This window comes from Tamandua tetradactyla, chromosome 5 (assembly GCF_023851605.1).
Source record: "Tamandua tetradactyla isolate mTamTet1 chromosome 5, mTamTet1.pri, whole genome shotgun sequence".
In the NCBI taxonomy this organism is placed as follows: domain Eukaryota; kingdom Metazoa; phylum Chordata; class Mammalia; order Pilosa; family Myrmecophagidae; genus Tamandua; species Tamandua tetradactyla.
This window is the reverse complement of record NC_135331.1, coordinates 68,587,282-68,607,156: the sequence shown is the minus strand read 5'-3', so window position 1 is coordinate 68,607,156 and position 19,875 is coordinate 68,587,282. Positions and strand designations below refer to the sequence as shown.

The following is a 19,875-nucleotide window of genomic DNA, read 5'->3' as shown; positions in this document are numbered from 1 at the left end:
CAATGAGAAATGAATAAGGCTAGGCCTACTTTTAAAAAGCTTAGTAGGGGAAATAGGTTTGTAAACAGACTTTCCCACAGCCAGCTCTAAAGCAGTGACTGGGTTTAACCAAGTTGTTCCTTGTTTGATTGAATTTATGCATGTGTCTGTGCCTTCCTTCTTTTTCAGAGTGACTTGTGGTCCCTGGGAATCACCGCCATTGAGATGGCCGAAGGTGCCCCTCGTAAGTAGACCCCCTTCCTCTGAGATGGAATCTGTCACTGCTTTGCTCTGTGGCCCTGAAGATCTCTTGCCAGGAGCTCCAGTTGCTTTACTTCTGCTCCGCCGAGCTCTGCATGGATTCTGGCTGGCATATTTAGAAACCAGGGTCATCTTAAATCAACCAGGAATCCATTCATCTCGGAGTGGTGTGAGGACCTTGGGGTTTTGTTTTGAGGGGGGAAAAAAGAAAGAAAAGGACAGCTGTCTTCCCAGTGTCTTGTTTGTTTTCCAGATTTAGCAGAGAATCTATTTTTGAGCTACTCTTTGCCCAACATGAAATGCACCCAATCCACAAAACCTGTCAACCCCAACGTCTAAAAATCGAAAGCCATTTTGTAATGCACAGGCTGTGCAAATACTCGTACTCAGTGGCTGTTGCTCATTAAGAAGACGCAAATTTTTAGATTTCCCTGCTGATATCTGAGGCAGAGTGGCTGGGGCTCAGGCAGGATTGAGAAGCTTATGAGTTCCTTGAGATGAGGAGAAGTGGCCCAGCAGAGCATCTCTCCCAGCTGCACGGTGGCTGCGAAGATGTGCCTCACAGGCTACTAGACAGGTGGCAAACATCCTGAAGGCCTGGAAGCTGCAAGGATGCTAAATCTTTACCTCCTAAGGACCACTGCCAGTCAGTCACCAAACCTGGCCCAGATATGAAAACAGATCCCTTCCCAAGAGCCACGCGATTCCTTCATAGGCAACTCAAGGAACCCTCCTCCAACATTGCCAAACCTTCCTTAGACCGAAGCATAGTATGGGAAATGCATCTACCAAACTGCTCTCCCTCTCCCTTCCCCTTGGGACCCCAGCCCCTCCAGGCTCCCTCTCTGGAAACTTTTGCACAGTAGAACCCTTACATGTTAAATTTCACCTCACTATCTGCTTCTCGGAGGACCCAGGAATGACTTTGTACCTCCAAGACATCATAGTCTTTTCACTTTTCAGTCTTGCATTGGTGGAATTCATCGGTAGCATGATTGCTTTGGAGTGTTCACAAAATTCCCCTCATGCATAATGCTAATAGGCACTTATGAATCAGAAAAAAATAATGCATTGCCGTCTTAAACCCATTTTATTATTCTTGATGAGTGGTAGACATGGCTAAAAATAAACTTCTACCCACAGACTCCTTTGGCTTTTAGGGAGAGTATATTCTCATTCTAGGTACAATGAAAAATATTCTCAGATATCTGAAAAGTATACTAAGTAAAATATTTTGATTAAAATAAAAATATGAGTGCCTTAACTATAAATGATAATGTCATGTTTACAGGTTGAGATATTTTTATAACTTTGTTTTCCTGCCAGACTCCATTTGACTTAACCCACTGCTCTTCCTGAAATTGGTGAACAAAAACCTCCAGTTATGAAGCCCCCAAAATCCACTCAGGATACCTAGAAATGCAGAGAGAATAGTGGCCTGGCATAGTGCTTTAGACTCCACAAATCCACGTAATAACACAGAAGGCATGAACCTTCTGTATAAGAAATAGACCATGGATTACCAAATATCTATTTTTTAATTTTATGATGGGCTTATACTAATTAAAAACAACTTACCATCTCTGTTATCTTTGTCATCTTGATATCATCCACTTTGAATCTCAAGTGGTTATTTATAGCAAAGGATAACGGGGTTGTTGGTTCTTTAACTTAGTTTCCTCAAACATTAAGGAAGAGTATATTCAGTAGAAATGCCAGTGATATCTGTCTGAAGCATGTGGCACTTTGTGGGCCCCCTTTAACTGAACACCAGCTTGTTTAAAGGCCCTCCCAATGGAAGCTTCTCCATCTTCTGACCCCATGCTTGCGGGTCAGGCTTGGTCTCAGGGCGTCGCTGCGTCGCTGCGGCGGGTCCTGTCCGCACAGCCAGCCCCTGCCTGGCCTGTGTTGGCCCCCTCCCCCAAGCTGGCCCCTGCTCTGGTCTCTTGCAGCTCTCTGTGACATGCACCCCATGAGAGCCCTCTTCCTCATCCCCAGGAATCCGGCACCGCGGCTGAAGTCCAAGAAGTGGTGAGTTCAGATTTTTACAGATCCAGGGCTGGGGTTTTCCCGTTGACAAGTTTAGGCTAATATGTGCTAAAAAGGCTTGGTGGATGGCTTTCCGTAGGCTGCCGTTCGCCTCAGAGTACATGTTGAGTACCTGCTGCTCACACAGCACCTCTCCATCTCCATGCCTTCAAGGTGAGGAGCTGTTCACTAACACGGGCAGTGGAGCCCACACAATTACCTGGAAGCTCTTTGATCTATAAACCCAAGTGATACCTTACCTGGCAGCACAAAGGTCTCATCAGAGAGTGTGTTAGTTCGGAGAGTTAGCCTGTGAGATTGGCTTACTTCCCTGCTAGTCCTTAAAACAACAGTTCATAGGTGCACACACACATGGACACACACACACACACACACACACACACACACACAACTTGGCAGAAGGTGCTGTGACCTCAGCTGGTATGAGAACGAATGTTTGCAGCTTTTGTTTTCTCTACTGCTTTCTCTTTATTATAGCAGGTGATGATGGTTTTTTGTTTGTTTTTTTAATTTATTTTTTATTTGTTTTATTTTATTATTTTATTTATTTTTGTGGGTTTTTTTTTTTTGCAATGATATGACCTTTCCTTTTCATAAGCTTACTCATGCAAACAAAAGGGACTTAAAGGAAACGCTGAGTGGGTAGAAGAGTTGGTGGTGTGCAGATTCAGCAAAAATTCTGTTGGTAGGTGTATGACTGAAGGCTAGAAAATAGGTGGGGCTTTCACATTTTTTGTATATTTATATGTCGTTCTTCTTATCTTATAATTCCTTAACAAAAATCCTTTGCTTCCCCCTTAGCCGCACCCCACCCCCTGGAAATGCGCGTTCTCCCTGGTAGAGTCTTGAACCTCTGGTTCCCTTGCTCTAGGCCAACTCCTGGACCACGTGTCTCCTTTTGCACAGACCAAGAAGGGGACAGACCCTTCTACCCCTTTTCCTCCTACCTCATGACAGTCCCTGGCCCCGTGCCTCCAATGGAGGTCCGTTCCTCTCCAAAGAGAGAGTCCTGGTTATTAGGACCAGTCACCCAGTAACAACAGGGAGACCTTGGGGGGAAAGGAGAAAGACGGAGTGCATGCATGCAGAGAGGGAAGCCAGAGAGGCACCGGCAGCCTTGTGCGGGGAGCGAGTGAGGGTTGCTATTGGTAACCAGGAGGCAGAAGCACTCTCTGCCCCTCCTCCTCGCCCCGGGGGTCACTGTGGTGGGAGACAGTCTGTCTTTGCCCAGCAACAGCCTCCCATTGGGCCTGGGAACCATGTGACTAATGAGCGCCCAGAGGCTCTGCATCCCTGCTTCTCCCTGGAAGCGTCCCTAGCACCAGGAGCCCTCCGTCTGCTCTGCCTCTTTGTGCTCAGCCTCCAGAAGGGGCTGCTGTGTAGGCTTCCGCCTGGCTGCCTCCTCCTCTCCCTTCCCTGCTGCAGGGTAATGCTGAGAGTTGCTCCACAGGGAACGGCGAGCTGGCCACTCACAGTTGTGTTCTGTGTGACCCACGCAGTGTGGCCATGTGCTGGGCTTTTTAAATATTTGTATTCATTGCTAGCATTTAGACATCTGCCCATTGAGCATCACATTTAGATTTCTGGCACTTCTTGAAAAGTGTAGCAATACTGCCTTGCTGAGTCTCCTCCTTTAAATGGGGCAAGAGATTGTCCCTCTGCTGCAGCCATTGCCCCTCCCCAATGCAGAGGGGGTCCCCTCGTCATTGCACCTGTCCCGCACTCCTTGGAAGCCTGATCTATACCACCCTGTCCCCTGACCCAACTGGGCTTCTGGGGACAGGGAGGGAATAGCCCCTGCACTCCAGAGTCGGCTTTCATTGACCTGTCACCAAAAAAAAAAAAAAAAAAAAAAAAAAAAGTCAGTTCTGCGCTGACCTTTTTAAAGAAACACAGACTTCAGAAATCACAGGCTGACTCTCCTGCCTGAAACCTTGGAGGACGGGAACTAGCTTTGATGATTCGGAAGGGTCAGAGGTCCAGCGCAGAGCCAGGTCAGTTTCCCCTCGTCCCGCCTCCTGGCAAGCCCTCCCCTGGCTGGCAAGGAGGAGCAGTGAGGAGCACGGGTCCCACATCTCCGCACAGGGGAAGGGGGATCCCTTGGCTGTCTGAGGGGGGGGCAGGCATCAGAGGCCCTGGCAGTGAACTGATGCTCTTTTGGAATCCAGTCTCCACCACAGTTGCTGTGCTCCCGGACGCCTGACACTTGACTGGCTCCCCCTCCTTGGCAGTAGAATTCCTGATTTTAAGTGAAAATATTTAAGCTTTGCAGAGTCCTTTATCTTGAAAGACCAGGTCCAAAGTGCATCGGGATTAGCCATCACGTCAAGTGCACTGTCAAGGTCAGTGCATCTATCAGCACATCCCCAAAAGGGGCGCTGTCATAGGCAGCCGCCACGGGGCCTTTGCGTTGCAGACCTGCAATGAGGGCCATTTCCAGATAACAGCCAAGTCTACAACATATAAGGCACGTATGTGTGTGTGCATGTATACAACACACACACACCCCCTACGAGTATATGCATATTTAACATATGCGTATACTTCAAATTGATCTCCACCACAACTCTGCCAGACTGGTGCTATGAGTCCCCTTTTATAGACGAGACATTGGGGGTTAGGGAAATCATGCCCCTTGCACAAGGCTGAACAGTCCTGTAGTTTCCAAAATTTGTAACACCTATTCTTTCTCCTGCACCCTTCTGCTTCTTAAGTTCCAACTTCACGTGGTAAGAGAATGAACTGCCCTAACTAGTGTCTCAGTGTGAACATTTTCCCCCTCGTGCCTTGAATGAGGGGGTGACAGGCTATGGCCCTGCTCCTTCCCTCTTTCCCTGTGGGAGGAAAGGAGGCCACCATGGCTGGTGGAAGCGGGCCTCTGCTTCCCCCATCCGTACAGGGGCTGCGGCCTGGGTGCAGAGGAGCAAGAGCTCAGGGTCCCTTTGAGGGCCAGGCAGCTCAGCCACCTGACCCCGGGGAGGATGGTTCCCTTGGAGGACTCAGGACACCAAGGACGCTCTCCCCCTGTGTCCAGGCCATCCACCCCCAACCCGGGCAAATAAAAGCAGAGGACCGCGTCGCCCATCTCCTCCCCCCTGGCTCTCCGGTGTGCTTTGCTTTGACCCCCATGGGCAAACCATCTCCTTGAAAAGCATTTCCTCCCTTCTCTTCCCCATGTGTTTGCCTGCATGTCCCCTCAGTGCTAGAGCTTCTGCCCAGCAGTTTCTGGAGAAAGCCGGGAGGATGGCGCTCCAGTCCAGAGGTGGGCAGCCTTGCTCTTTTCACATGCCCTTTCAATTTCAAGACTCCACACAGGCAAACCAGTGCCCGGGTTGAGTTGCCAGGAAACTTGCACCACTGACGCCGAAAAGAGAGAAGGTGCCCTGGTCCAAGCCCTCCCCCCACCCCACCCACCTCCGCCCCCACCCGCCCCCCCATCCCCCCCACCCGCAGCCAGTGCCCCAGGCTCACCCCAGCCTCCTGCTCCCGCCCCACAGCGTACCGACCTGTATTATTTTATTTCACCCCCGTCCTCATGCTTGCTGCCAGGCACGTTTGTTCTAAGAAGTGACAAAACTCTTTTTATGTATTCTAAATAAAGGGATAATACAAAGCAAATATCAGGAAACACTTCAAATAGGCTCGGTTTGCTAGGAGTCCTGTGACTTTGGGCTTTATTAAAATCAAAACAAAAACTGCTACATCGACTTTTAAAATAAGCCTTTTTTGCACAGCCTCCTTGGAGATAATGGTCTCATTAACTCTTGTTGCTAGCCTCTCTAGCTCAGATACACTTGATAAAGTTCTCGGAGAGAATGCTATACATGGCACAATAGAAGTGGGAAGAACAAACTCCAGATTTCTGCTCCCCGTCCCTAAAGCAGATACTTCTGCCCTTTAAACCCAGTCTGGGGTTGCAGGGACACTATCATCATAGTGCTAGAAATTATGATAACAATAATAGCAAACACATATGGCATTTGTGACATACTGTGCTAATACTTGGCATGCATTAACTCATCTAACCATCACAATCTTTTGAGCTAATACTAGTAATAACCCCATTTGCAACTGGGGAAACCAAGGCAAGGAGCAGTTAAGTAAATTCCCCAAAGGCACACAGTAAGTGATGGAGCCTGAAATAGAGGAAAAAGGGACCTGGAAGGAAGGGGCAGAGCCAGTGAAAATTTTAAAAGGTCAGATTGCATTTAGGGAGCTGATGCCTACCAAATGCTTTCAGACATCCTGAATTCCTCTAAAACAATTTAATGTATAAACAAGACAACTTGGGAAAATAAAGAGTTTAGTGACACTGGTAATAGAAAAACTAGCGCCTCAGACCATAAGCACGAGTCACTAACATTTTTCTCGCCATACCAACCTTTGTGAAATTACTGTTATTAATCTTAAGCCTTATTTTTTTTTTTCTAAAGAGACAGAAGTAAATTACCAGAAGTCGAGATTCAAGCAATAAAGTTATATAAATGTACTCTAAACCCATTAGGCTGCTCAGCGGTCAGGTAGTGTTGAACGTATGTGAAGTGTTTTCACTTTTAATTAAGTATGTAATTAAGTAAATTGATTCCTTTCTCACACTAACCGAAATAAGAGCCAACGAATCCTTCTTTGAAGACTTATTTTAAGGATGTATTATTATCTCTTCAAACTGTACCATTTGAAGAAGACATGGAATATATTACCAGCTTCCTAATTCTTTATAACTGGGTCCTCCTTTGGGCTAAAAGTTGTTCTTTTGAATATCTCTTGCGGCCCCCTTCCCCCAGGAGAAATGCATGAAAAGTACTTGTTTGACAGCTGATGCCATCAAACTATTCTAAAACCATCCCATCCTAGAGATTTCTCTGACTTTTAGGTCTCAGTGTCAGGGAATGGAATTTATTAGCCTATTAAGTCTGGATCTTATTTTTTAAATTGGATGTGATTTCTTCTATTTATCATCCTCTAATTAATAGTTGGGCACTTTATTTTAAAACCAGCCCTTCCTTCTAGTTGCAAATAAGGAAAAGAGAACTTCTATTTGCACTCTTTGTGAATATTTAATAGCCTCCCAGGCTTAATTTGTTTTTGTTTTGCCATTTTCATACTGATTTTCCTACCTAGGAAAGTATTGTGTGGAGTCTGTTCTTTTATGCAGGTTAAGCTCATTCTTTTCAGTTTATGTCTTAGGAGGGTCCATTGTTTCATTACGTTTATCTTAAAAACTCGCACCTTAGCTGATATTTTTGTGCCTCCATAGATTTATCTGATTGATCTGAAAAGAAAACATGTTAAATAATATTTACTCCCCAAACCTCCATCTCTGTTTTCCACAAGCACAGATTTCAGGAACCTGTATTACAGCTCTTGCCCATAACTTTTCTCGGATAACCACTCATTCATTCATTCATTCATGCATTCATTCATTCATCCATCAAATGCGAGGGCAGGGAGTGTGCTCACGTTACAGAGATGGCAAAGGGAGACTTTCCGTGTGGAAGAAGCAGGGATGTGGGCTGGAGGGCTTAACAGGAAGGGTCTAAAACGTCCACCCTGTTGTCCCTGTTTCTAGACCACAGTGCGTCTATTCCTCATTCATCCTCGGGTGACCTCAAGCCCAGCAGGTCACCTTCACCGCTACGTAAAATATTTTACAAGCTGGAAAGAGCTTTGAAATTTAGAGGGGGAGAATGCCGATATTTCATCCTTTTAAAAGCATGGCATTAGTTGGGCAGGTGCTTTGAGCTGGTGCGTGAGAGGGCGCCTCGCTGCTGAATCCTGACGCTCAGGTCCCCGGGTTCCAAGGATCCAGGCTTACTAAGGGGCTTAAGCCCTGCCCTCGTGCGCCAGTGCTCCACCAGAGGGCGACAGAGAGCATGAAACGGATCCCATCCCGCTCTGGGTGGAGGGGGCAGCGTGAGGAGGGAGTGGGCAGGGGGAGGGGGAATGTGAAGGGGGGCAGGGGGAGGGGGAATGTGAAGGGGGGCAGGGGGAGGGGGAGCTGGCATTGGGGGGAGAGTGGGGGGCGGGAGGTGTGTGGAGTGGGTAAGGTGAGGGGGCCGGGGGCTCCACGAAGGTCTGGGAGGGTACTGTGCAGTGCCTCCCATGCAGCAGGTCAGAGAAGCTGCCGTCAATTATTATTTAATCATTAATTATTTATGATGCTGGACAATTTCTTGGAACTTGCAGCAAGAGCAAGCATGCCAGACGCATGAGTGGTGGCTGAAGTCCACGCTTTATTCTGGAATGTGGCTGGCTGGCTGCCCTGATGGGTGGCCCTTCTCACCGGCTCTCCGTGGCTCCCCTGGGGCACAGCTTATCTTTGAAGAACTAGTGGCCCTCTAGAGTGAGATAAATTGGCTGCTGGGAGTGAACTTAGTCCCTTAAAGTTACGTTTCCACGTCCTGGGCCTGATGGTGGCCGTGCCCATGCCTTCCGTTCTTAACTGGAAAGAAAGGCAAAGTTCAAAATTGATTTTGAAATTACTGATAAAAATTCACCTAATCAGAGTTCATCTTGCCATTTAAGAGTCTTGCTCGTTTTTACAAAATGCACTCCTGGTACTCCCCCTAGCCTTGCTATTCCCCAGCCGTGTTCTCTGCCTCACTTAGGCATCCCACCTCCAGGTCCCCTGACTTATAGTTGGCTCCTTCCCCACTTAAGTTTTTCATTGATTCCCAACCCATCTAAACTGTCCTTTCTCCAGAGTGATTTTTTTCCCTAATTCTTTAAGGCCCAATTCTACCTTCCAGATTGGAGTCTTGAATGGGTATCTTCCTTCTCTGATTCCTTTTGGTTTTCTGGGACATGCTAAGTAAACTGTGCAAAACACTTTTTCATTTGTGTGGCTGCCCCCTGTGGCCTCAATTGTGACGATGATGCCCTTGAACCCCATTGTATCTGATAGAGTGCAAGACCTACTTTGTGATTTCTACGTGGACTAATATTGACCTAATATTTTTTAATTACAATATTGCAGAAAATATGTATGTACTTTCCTTTAGATTGTCATTTTATCTGTGGGCTCATCTCTTTCATTGGCAGGTCCAAAAAGTTCCAGTCTTTCATTGAGAGCTGCTTAGTGAAGAACCACAGCCAGCGACCAGCCACGGAACAGCTGATGAAGCACCCATTTATACGGGACCAGCCGAATGAACGGCAGGTCCGCATTCAACTCAAGGACCACATCGACAGAACGAAGAAGAAGCGAGGAGAGAAAGGTAAGCAGCATGTTTTATTTGAGCAAGGGCAACACAAGATGGGGTGAGTCATGTGCTTTGGTGTATTGGGAGGTGACCCCCTGGATTTCAAGTGGGCTGGCGGCCTTCTTTGGGGGGCGGGGGGCTGCCTCTGTAGTCACAGACTGGGAGGAGCAGAGAAGTGAGATGGCTGAAGTGGAACCTTTCATGAAAGCACAGAACTGCCAGAAACGCCACCTCTTCCCTGCACTGAACAAAGTCAGGTGGAGAGCTACTCTGAAGCGCTTGAATATGACAAGTGATTTTCTTCACTCAAATGAATATTCATTTTAGAAAACTGGAAATCTCCAGAAGACAGACAACCTAAAAAAAAAGTCATCCAGTTGACATTTTTCTGTACTGGCAGTCTTCAGCATTGAAGGTTTTGTGCTCTGAGGCTTATTTCTAATTCAGTTATTTAGAAGTCAGAATGAACTTTCTTATACATGCAGGTTATTAAAAAATCATTAAGTTGCCAGGTTTGCTATATGGAAGATCAGCTTTTGAGCTAGAAGTTCATTTAATGCAAATCCTTATTTTATAGATGTAGAAACTCTTATTTTGTGTGTCTGGTTGTTACACCACACTGTCTAGTCAGTGCATCATTGGAAGAGGCATGCATCGGAACTTGGGGTTACTGGGACTGTACCCTTTGAATGGAGGCTCGCAATGCCTTAAATAGCATGCCAGCTGCACCTGTTTATGGTGGAAGCTCACATGGGGTGGAGCAGGTTTTATGGCTGGTTGGGGGTTGGGGAGGGAGGTGGGGAAGTTTAAGATATGGGAGGAAGAGATGGAGAGGACTAATGGGGGAGGATTCTAGGGGGACAGCAGAAGGGGACAGCTGGTGGGGGCTGATTGTGAGAAAGCAGTACGGGGGGTGGAAAGGTGAACACTAGTGCGGGTTGCAGAAAACATAGGGGAAGATCAGGGACCAAGGATGGGAGGTGCATTCTCATAGGCTTTGCCTGGCTCCCCTCCTCTCCACTTCTCTCCCTTCTCTTCACAGTCCAGAGGGAGCAGTGGAGGGGTTGAGCAGTAGTAGCAGGACAGGATGTTCTCTTCTTTTATTTGTAGCTCCCTTCTTCTTTGCCTCTGAAGTTAATACTCAGAGCGTGAGCTGGGAGCTAGGTGTGGGGTGCTGAGCAGTTAGAGTTGAGATCAGGTTGGAGAGATCAGGTCAACAGAGGGAGGGAGAAGGCAGGAGGAGAAATCTGAGCAGGAAATTCAAGCAATTAGTTCCTTCTTCTGCAGCTGGGCTTGGGGACTCTAAGGAAGGTGTGCAATTAGGTTAGACCCAGGAGACGCAGGTTCTAAGGCTAAGCCAAAAAGAAGGTCCGTCTCCAGTTGTCAGTCATTGGAGAGAGAAGAGTTGTCAAGCAGAACCCAAGGAGCTGGGAATCCAGCCCAAATTGGAGGAAGTAACATAAGGAAAAACCTCAGGTTAAGGTCAAAAAGTTTTAGGACTGACTCTTCAAATGCTTTTTATTTAACGGTGAACTCTGCCACTCCATGAAGGGAAAATTTTAAAGAGAGTATTTTAGGGTAGTTAGCCAAGCATTCATCCACTAAACACAGACTTCTCTAAATAGGAAATATATTGCGCCTTGGGTATCTAGAGTAGGGATTAAGTTCTCAGACTCTCTTTACACCCTGCCTGGCTTCAAATCCGAGTTCTGCCAACTTCTCAAGCTTCCCCCGAGTTTTCTCATGTGTAAAATGGGGGGCGGGGGATAATAACATCCGTTGCACGGGATTGTTGCAAAGATTAAATGAGATGGTGCATGTAAAATGCTTAACATAATGCCTGACAATGAATATTAGCTATTATCGATTGGGCATTTTTTATCGATTGGGCATTTTTTATCGACCTGTAATTCTGGGAATTACCCAGGTGTACTTTCTGAGAACTCATGCACACTTCTCACTCTGACCCATGAGTAAAAATGGGCAACACTTGTGGCTTGGAGTGTTTTTCACATTTTTTTGGCCCAAACTCCGATAGAACATACCTCTCTGACCACAGTGCCATGAAAACAGACATTTTTTAAATGTTCGTTCTCTGTGGAGTAGAAGGGTAAGATTCTTGGTAGATAAGTCCATTCAAGAGTTACCTGGTCATTCAAGGACCCTAATGCTGCTCGGGCTTAGGGACAATGAAAGCAGAATTCTAGTCTCACTTTCATTTGCTCCCTAAGGATGGGTATTTGATCAAATTATATCTCATTCCATTTGCTCATTTTAGTTAAATGACTTAATTTTCTTCCTTTAATACTTCTTCACTCATGGTAGCGCCCTCATTGGCCAACTTTTCCATTTCACTTTGCATTTCTCTATGAGTTTTTTTTTAACCTGGTGTTATTATTGGGGGGGGGGGGGCACTTAAAATAGACCAGTACATGCTAATTTAGCCCAGTTATATAAAACCAAGCAAGCCAGATTCTGGAGAAGTATTAAAATTGAGGAGCCTGATAAATGAACGTTTTACTCTAGAGAGTAGAAGTAATCGAATTAACTGGATGCATCTTTCCCTTGCTATGCTTTCCTTTGTTAGAAACAATTTCTGCAATTTATTTTAGACCCTGTTTATTCATTTCAATGAAGTTTGGAACATTCACATTTCAGTGTGAATTATTAAAACGTTTTATGCAGGTTCTTTACATTTTGGTGAACTAATACTTTATAAGTAGCCAGAAAGCTTCCTACAGATCTGAAAATCTGAAGCTAATTTGTGATTTAAAAACAATACACTCAAACTTTCCAAACTTTTGACTCTCTTTCATTGTCTCTTTACGGGTAAATAGGATGTAAGCCAAAGTGTGTTTAAGTTTATGATCAAATTGAATAGTTCAATTTATTTGTGACCATGTGACTTTTGCCTCTTGCTGGCCACACAACTGAATTGCAGTTTCAGGTTCGTTTTTGTCTTTTAGGGGGTACACATGTCTTCAAAGTTGTAATCACTTACCACCCCACAGCTATGAAGGGATAGTACTAAGAGGACACCCTCCTTGCTTAAAAGCTTCTCCACGGCCTCCCCAATGCCTACAGAAAAGTCCTCGGAATGGCATATATATGTCTCAAGAAGCTATCTCGTACCTGCAGCCCTTCTCATCCCATCCAATTTTCCTCCTTAGCTACAATCAGACACCTAGCCATTTGTGACTCGTTGTTTCCTGAAAATGTCGTGCAGTGTGCTACTGCCAGCCTTACTCCTGTGGGTACATGGCTCGGGAAACCCTTGTCCAACCACTTCCAACTGCTGTCTGCCTGGAGGAAGGCTCTGTCCTCTCCGAGGTGCAGCTCATTGTCTCTCTAAAGCCTTTACTGTCCCTGTTCTCCATGACGACTGGCAGAATTAGTTAGAAAGAACACTGGCTTTAAAGTCTGAGAAGTTCTAGATTGAATTCTAAATCCATATCCCAGATTGATCTTTTATTCATGAGATGACATTGATCTTGCAATCTCCATATCCTTGCTTGAAAAGTGAACGTTATGGTAGAGGATTGTTGCGAGAAATAAATGAGAGAACAGAGGTAAAGTGTCTACCATAGTGACTGGCATGGAAGCCCAGGACCTATCAGTCTCCCTTTCTTCATCATCCTGAGAGGCTCTGGTTATTGACTTGTCCATCTCACCCACTAAATTCTGCTCTCCAAAACAAAGACTCAACCTCTTGCCCATTCTTGCAAGGAAATTCGCCGAACTGGATATTTAATAACATTTTACAGAATTGAGTGAATGGCCTAGGGGATCAATCAAAACATTTTAACTATATATTGTTAATAGTACATATTGGCAGAAATTTCTTTCTGGTGTTTATCAAGATACCTAAAGGCCATTTATGAATCCATGCAAGTCATAATAAAGCCTCTACTTAAGAAAACCAGGTTAGGCACGTGCATAGGGACCACCTCCAGGGAGGGCGGGCAGCTCTGAGACATGCCGGGTTGAGGGCCTTGGCATGACACCATCTCAGCCTGGCCAGGGCACCCTGGGCTGGGCAGCTCTTCTGAAGAGGTGGGAGGCAGTCATGGTCAGCGGAAAGGATGAGGATGTGGAAGGGACGACCACGAAAGAAGTGGAGAAGGCGCGGGCTCAGAGGTGCCACCTGGCTTTCCAGACCTCTCTCCACTGAGAGGAAAAATGAAGCAAGAGTTGTGGGGGGAGTCCCCAGTCCACCCCTAACCAGGACTGGGTGATCCCACATAGGTTCAAACCCAAGAAGTGAGCTGTTCCAGGCAACCATCTGGGTTGACCAGTGCATCCCAGTTTGCCCAGAACGTTCCAGGGTGGGCACTTCAGCACCCCAGACTTCGTGCCTTGCTTGTCTTCTCTCAGAGCAGACGCGGGAGGCGGCACTGCCACGCTGCCCGGTTTGTGTTTGGGTTCAGGGCCCAGCACACCGCTTCTGCAGCCAGGCTCTGGCATGCCAGTCCTTGTGTGGTGAAACATCGTTGATGGGAGCCCCGCTCCCCAAAGCCTCCTGGAGGGACAGATGTTCAAAGGGAAGGATGAAAGCGCTACATGGGGCCACGGCCTGAACGGAAGAGGCCTGCCATTGTGGAAACAGCCAGGCACTCTGAGCAGACGCTGAGGACAGCTTTCAGCTCCAAGACCTCAGCACTTCTGTTGTAGTATGTGGCGGAGATGGGGGGAATGATGTTGGATAAAGGAGCCTTCCAGCCAGCCAGCGATCTCCGGAGCTGCTACTTTGTATAAACAATCAGATTTCATCGCCTCCCATCCAGAGACTCCCCACCCCCACCCCTGCAAGACATTGAACACTTAGTTTTCCAATGATCCCAACAGAAAGACAAACGCAGTTTTTATGTACATATTTTGGATCTCTAGGGAACACCAGGATAATCAGTGAAGAATATACTAAATGGCTCAAGGGCTGCCGTGAAGCATTTTTCTAAGACTTGACAGTAAAACTCCTAGAATCGGTTCCTGTTTCTGCAACAAAGGGTTCCTTTAGAGTCAGTGATAAAAAGAAAACCTATAAATTCATACAGGGACAATCCTGAAGTTCTTAAAAAAGAAGAAACCTAGCGATGCCTTCTGCATTATAGGGGTGATGATTAATCTTTACCCACAAAACTGCTGGCATTTGGTCTTCGGGCAAGCCTCTTTGGCAGATGGTGTGTTAGCCAGGGTTCTCTAGAGGAACAGAACCAGCAGGGGATATCCATAGATATGAGACTTATAAAGGTGTCTCACACAACCATGGGAGTGGAACAGTCCAAAATCCGCAGGGCAGGCTGTGAAGCTGGCAGCTCTGAAGAAGGGTCTGGGTGAATTCCACAGGAGAGGCTGCTGGCTGAAGAAACCGTGAAAGAGCCTCTCTTCTTCCTTAAGGCCTTTCAACTGATTGGATTGCAGATGTAATCAGACACAGATGCAGTCAACTGACTGACTGATGATTTAATACACCAGCCTTCCAGCTTAAACAATGCACCATGAAATATCCTTGCAGCAATGGTCAGGCCAGTGGTTGCCTGACTAGACAACTGGGCAACATCGCCTGGCCAAGCTGATGGCAGAACCCAACCATCACAGATGGTGTGGGGATATTCAGCTTTGCCAGGTATGGCAGTGTTTTTTTTTTTTTTTTTTTTTTTTTTTTTTTTTGCTAGGAAGGCAAAGTAAAGAAACTGCAGAAAACATCTTCAAGGAGCTAGTCAATCTTCAGTAACTATTAGATTCCCAGAATCTACTCGTATTTTCCCACTTTGATCCCATAAGACTTTAACACAGAAGACTGGACACTTAGCTTGGGCTACACACACTTGATGCGCTGCACCACCCACCTGGAAGAGGCCGGCAGATACCCTCTCACCTTTGCCCCGAGTTGGCACGCACGGCAGTGTGCTATTGGCCGCAGCATTGAGGAAGACAGAAAGCAGGGGTGGGGGGGTAGATTGCGTCTGCTGCCATACCTGGAGTAACTCCAAAACATCGTCGTGAAGATAATGTGCTATTGCCAAAACACATGGAAGCCTCTAGGGAATGGAAAGAGCGGCTATAAAAATGTCTTGCTTTTCTCCCAAAATATAGGCCTTCAAACAGAGTAAGCAAAATAAAATTCTTGAGCATGATACTTTCATGCGAATGGAGTACTTCACTGGAATGAACTATTGACTGATTGTGCACTGTGTCAGCTATCAGGGGGTTAGGGAAGCAGTGACCCTGTGATCCGGAAAATCCGGGTAAAAATTTATGGCCCTTCCTTCATACCAGTTTTTGGCCCTCACTTTGTACCAATGTGTGGCTGTTCATTTGTGTTATTAAATAGTAAAATACATACTGTACAGGTAATATTAAACATAGCAGTACATCTATTTTATGCACTTATAAGTTCCTAAAATTTTTAAGATATCTCTACATTTCTAATCTTTGCGTATCAGTCTACTGGCTCGTACATGTCGTCTGCAGCTTCTGCAAAACTCCCCCAAAATTCCCATTTAATTTCTTATGTTGGCCTACTATCTCTCAAAACCACAAATGGGGAAAGTTACAATGTAGGAGGGGTAACAGTCAAACCTTCTTTAAAGCACCTGAAATTTTGAAATGAGTCTTGTTTTGAATAGTGAAACCTGTATAAACCCTTAAAAACAGGTTAATACTGTCACTAGGCTAGCATGGACCAGTAAAGGGTTGATTTGTGTGGCCCTGTCATGAGTTAAACCAAAAAGGCTGTTTCCCAGTTCCTTGTCTCCTCTTTTGTGTGAGTGTTAGGCATTAAGGGCAGATGTCCTAGAGTCAGTGGGGACAGTCTTGAAAGTGGTTAATTCCAGGTTCTTGAACCAGCTTGTGGGAATGACCCCTCTCTGTGCTCTTGGACCCCGAATCATTAGACTGGAGCCTTGCCCCCACTCAGTGTTCACTGCAATTTACTTGTACGTAAAATGCGGGCCTACAGTTTTACTGGCCACAGCATGTGTTGTGTGCTAACCTCCTGTGTGTCTTTTCTCAGACGAGACGGAGTATGAGTACAGCGGAAGCGAGGAGGAAGAGGAGGAGAATGACTCAGGAGAGCCCAGGTATGGAGCCCAAGTCAAGCCTGCTCCTTTACCCATTCCAAATCAGAGCTTGTGTGGAATCCACCGCTACCTTCCTTTTGATTTGTAGGTTCATTTATTAAGAATCCACCATCGTGGTCTTATGTAACTTAGGACCCATGAACAAACTCTTTTGAAATTTTTTCCATGGGTAGGCTTTTCCAAAAACATGGAAGCCAGCATATTCTTTATCCTGGGCCCATGGTTTATGGTTTATGTTCTAAAGCTTTGTCCCGTCACACACATAGCATGTAGAACAGGTAAGAGGCAATTATCTGGGTAAAGCAGGACTAAAGGACTTAAAACTGCAACTTTCCAGAGACCGAGATGGTATTTTAGGACTTGAGTTATCCTGTTCATTACTTCATATGTTTGAGAAGCTTCTCCGGGCAGCCACTGACCTGTCCATGCCTTGGCATTTTCACCTCAGCCTAATCCGGGAGGAACTAATTTCCAGGAAATCAAACTACAAAATTACACTTTAGAGCTAAACACTGAATAGAAACTTCTATGCCATTCCTGTTTTTACATGGAAGCTCTCAGAACCAGGTGCCACTTCAGTGTCATCAGCCCTCAGTTTTGAATTTCACTTGACTTTGATTCTGACTTTCTTTTAGTCCGCATTTATAAATAATTAAGGCTGATGTGCTCATACTGCCAGGACTTCTCTTCCATGAGAGAATTCAGCTGGTGGCAGTGGTGTTCTTTGCTTGATGAGCCAGGGAGCACAAGCATACATCCTGTAGCGCCCTGCACTGCAAATGCAAACTGAGATTGGGGAAAGCTCTCAAGTAGAATGCTTACCAAGTATATGGGTCCCCCCTCTTCTAGACATCTAAGGACTTGAGGGCTCCAGGAGAAGGGCAGGCCCCTCATCACTGAGGCAGAGCTTCCTGGCAAGGGAAAGGGCCAGCTTAGCAGTGGAATTTCGCACTGGTGCTGCTGGAATGAGCTAGAGGCTTTGTGTTCCTTGTCTGAGCTTACTCAGACCTACAGAGCTAGATTCTTGCTAAGCTACAGGAAGAGGACATTAACGAGCTTAAAGGTTTCTCTCTTCCTCTGCCATAGGATTTCCCAAGGTCAAAGACTGAAGGAGAATTTTTTCCTCCCATCTAATATTTAACGCGATGGCTGCTCTGAGCTTAGCTGCATAAAGATGATAACTGTCAACTTGTAAGGAAAATGAGCATGCATGTACGGCAAAGGTTCAATTGATCCGTTTAAAAGAAAAGAGTACACTGCGTACTCTTTTCTGGAAGCTTACCCAGTTGTAGCAGTCCCGCTGGTCGCTTCCTGTAGAACCAGAAGGGCCCACCTTTTATAACACCTGCTGGTCTGCTCACTAGAAGTCACTTAGCGGGCTGAACTAGCCAACCTAGTCATGCCTTAACGCATGCATAATTGTAGCATGTCATTATATCATATTGAAGATTATACTCTGAGTCCCGTTTTTATGAATGCGTTTAATTAATCTTCTTGAATTCCTGAGAAGTAGAAAGAGACAATGGTTATGTCATTTTAGAAATGCGGTAACAGCCCGCGAGGGGCAATCAGGTCACACACAGAGTTAATGATTTGAGTCAGAAATGCTGCTCGGACTTCCTGATACTGGTTCAACATGGATTAACGGAGCACCTCCTGTGCATGTGAGCTGGGCACCACGCCCTGTCACCTTTGTTTCGAGCTTGTGGCCTCTGCAATAGACAGGCCCTATCATTTGGGGTTTGTTTTAGAATTGTAAACATGGGTCATATGTCTTAGAGGAGGCGTGTTAGTGCAATCCAAGTATTGCCCTTGGGACGTGCTGAATGACAGCTACGCCCTGGTCGTTCTATGGTGATGTCTTACACAGCACCCTAACCCTTCCCCAAAACAGAGCCTCAGTCCCCTTCTCAGCCACCAACAAGCCCACTGCTCCCCCGGCATTCCCTTCACAGTTCTCTCCACCACCATCACCAGCTGCTCAAGACAAAACCTATAGGTCTCTCTTACTCCCCACGTCAAACCCATCAACAGCTTGCATCTGCTCTACCTCCAAAGACCTCTCCCAGCCTCCATCCTGACGCCTCCCCCCATGCATGAAGCCCCCACGTCCTTCCCCAGAGCCGCTGCAGGGTGGCCTGGTGGCCCGGTGGCTCTCCTGCTTCCAGCCATCTCTCATCCATTCAGCCGCCAACACAGGCCGTGGTAACTCTCCTGCCAAAACCATCCCGCGGCAGCCACAGCATTACCAGCTGTGCCTGCATCTCTGCCTCCCCTTTCCCACGCTGCCCATGCTCTCTTCATCGCTGGCATCTAAGCTCAGCTGCCCCTTTCTCAACGAGGTCTTCCCCGATAACCCCATCAAGAGCAGAACCCTTAATCCTCACCCAGACCCCGCCACCAAGTCATTCCTGAAGTACGACCCCCTGTGTCTTCCGTGGAGCCTCCACATACCTGAAATTGCATTCTTTGTCTAATATTTATCTATCTTTCTTCTCCACACGTGGGTAATTCCAGAGAGAACGTCTCTGGTCATCACTGATTCCTTAGCACCTCTTCCAGTGCCTACCATATAACAGGTTTTCACTAATTGTTTAAGGGATTTATTTCCAGTGGAAGCTGCCAGAAGGACTGGAACGGTTATGCTTGAATGGACAGATAAGAGCCAAGGGGTCCATAACTCTGAGTCATTCTCATGAAGTTTAAAGTGGATAAGGCAGCCCTAAACCACCAGTGTAGTGGGTGAGGTTTGTGTCTGGTGTTCTCTAGCCCCACGCCCTCTCTGTCTCGTGCATACACACACACACACACACACAAACACAGAGATACACAAACCACCATCTTCCAGAAGAAGGCTGAGGTCCACGGCACTTAACTGGAATCCAGGAATCAGCAGGCTGGTTTGTAATCCCAGCTGCAGTCTCTGGGGCCAGAACTAAGCCCAAGAACTTCTCTGTAACCATGGTACAGTGAGCCAAGTCCTGAGCTCCTCTGAGCTATTCACCATGGGTTCAAACCCTGGGCCCAGATCAACCTTGGCCCAGGAATTTTCCACCCTTGGCTTATGCCTTTTCCTGAACAGCACTGTTCTAACCTCCCGCGGTTTGGAGTGAGGAGTCAAGGAGATAATGCGGGGGAAAATTATCTGTACACTGGAAAGCCACGTATGAGTTTCAATGCAAACCACTCCCACGCTGCTCATTGCTGTGCATTCCTACCAGCTAGCTTTGTGCGTGCCTTTCTTAAAAGAAAAAATGGATCCGTCTGGGGCTCAGGGTTTGTACACTCACTTAAGCCTTTAGAAA

At 46.5% G+C, this 19,875-nt stretch overlaps 1 protein-coding gene and 1 pseudogene across 7 annotated transcripts in view; both read left to right on the top strand.

Moving 5' to 3' along the window:
• TNIK (TRAF2 and NCK interacting kinase) overlaps positions 1–19,875 on the top strand; it is a 404,859-nt gene that overhangs the window by 290,865 nt on the left and 94,119 nt on the right. For all 7 annotated transcript variants that reach the window (XM_077161031.1, XM_077161029.1, XM_077161030.1 and 4 more), the window contains 4 exons: positions 169–223; positions 2,193–2,271; positions 9,331–9,506; positions 16,504–16,570. In XM_077161031.1, the coding sequence (XP_077017146.1) occupies positions 169–223; positions 2,193–2,271; positions 9,331–9,506; positions 16,504–16,570 (377 nt within the window). The remainder of the gene's footprint in view (positions 1–168; positions 224–2,192; positions 2,272–9,330; positions 9,507–16,503; positions 16,571–19,875) is intronic.
• On the top strand, positions 13,558–16,484 carry LOC143682176 (archaemetzincin-2-like; annotated as a pseudogene).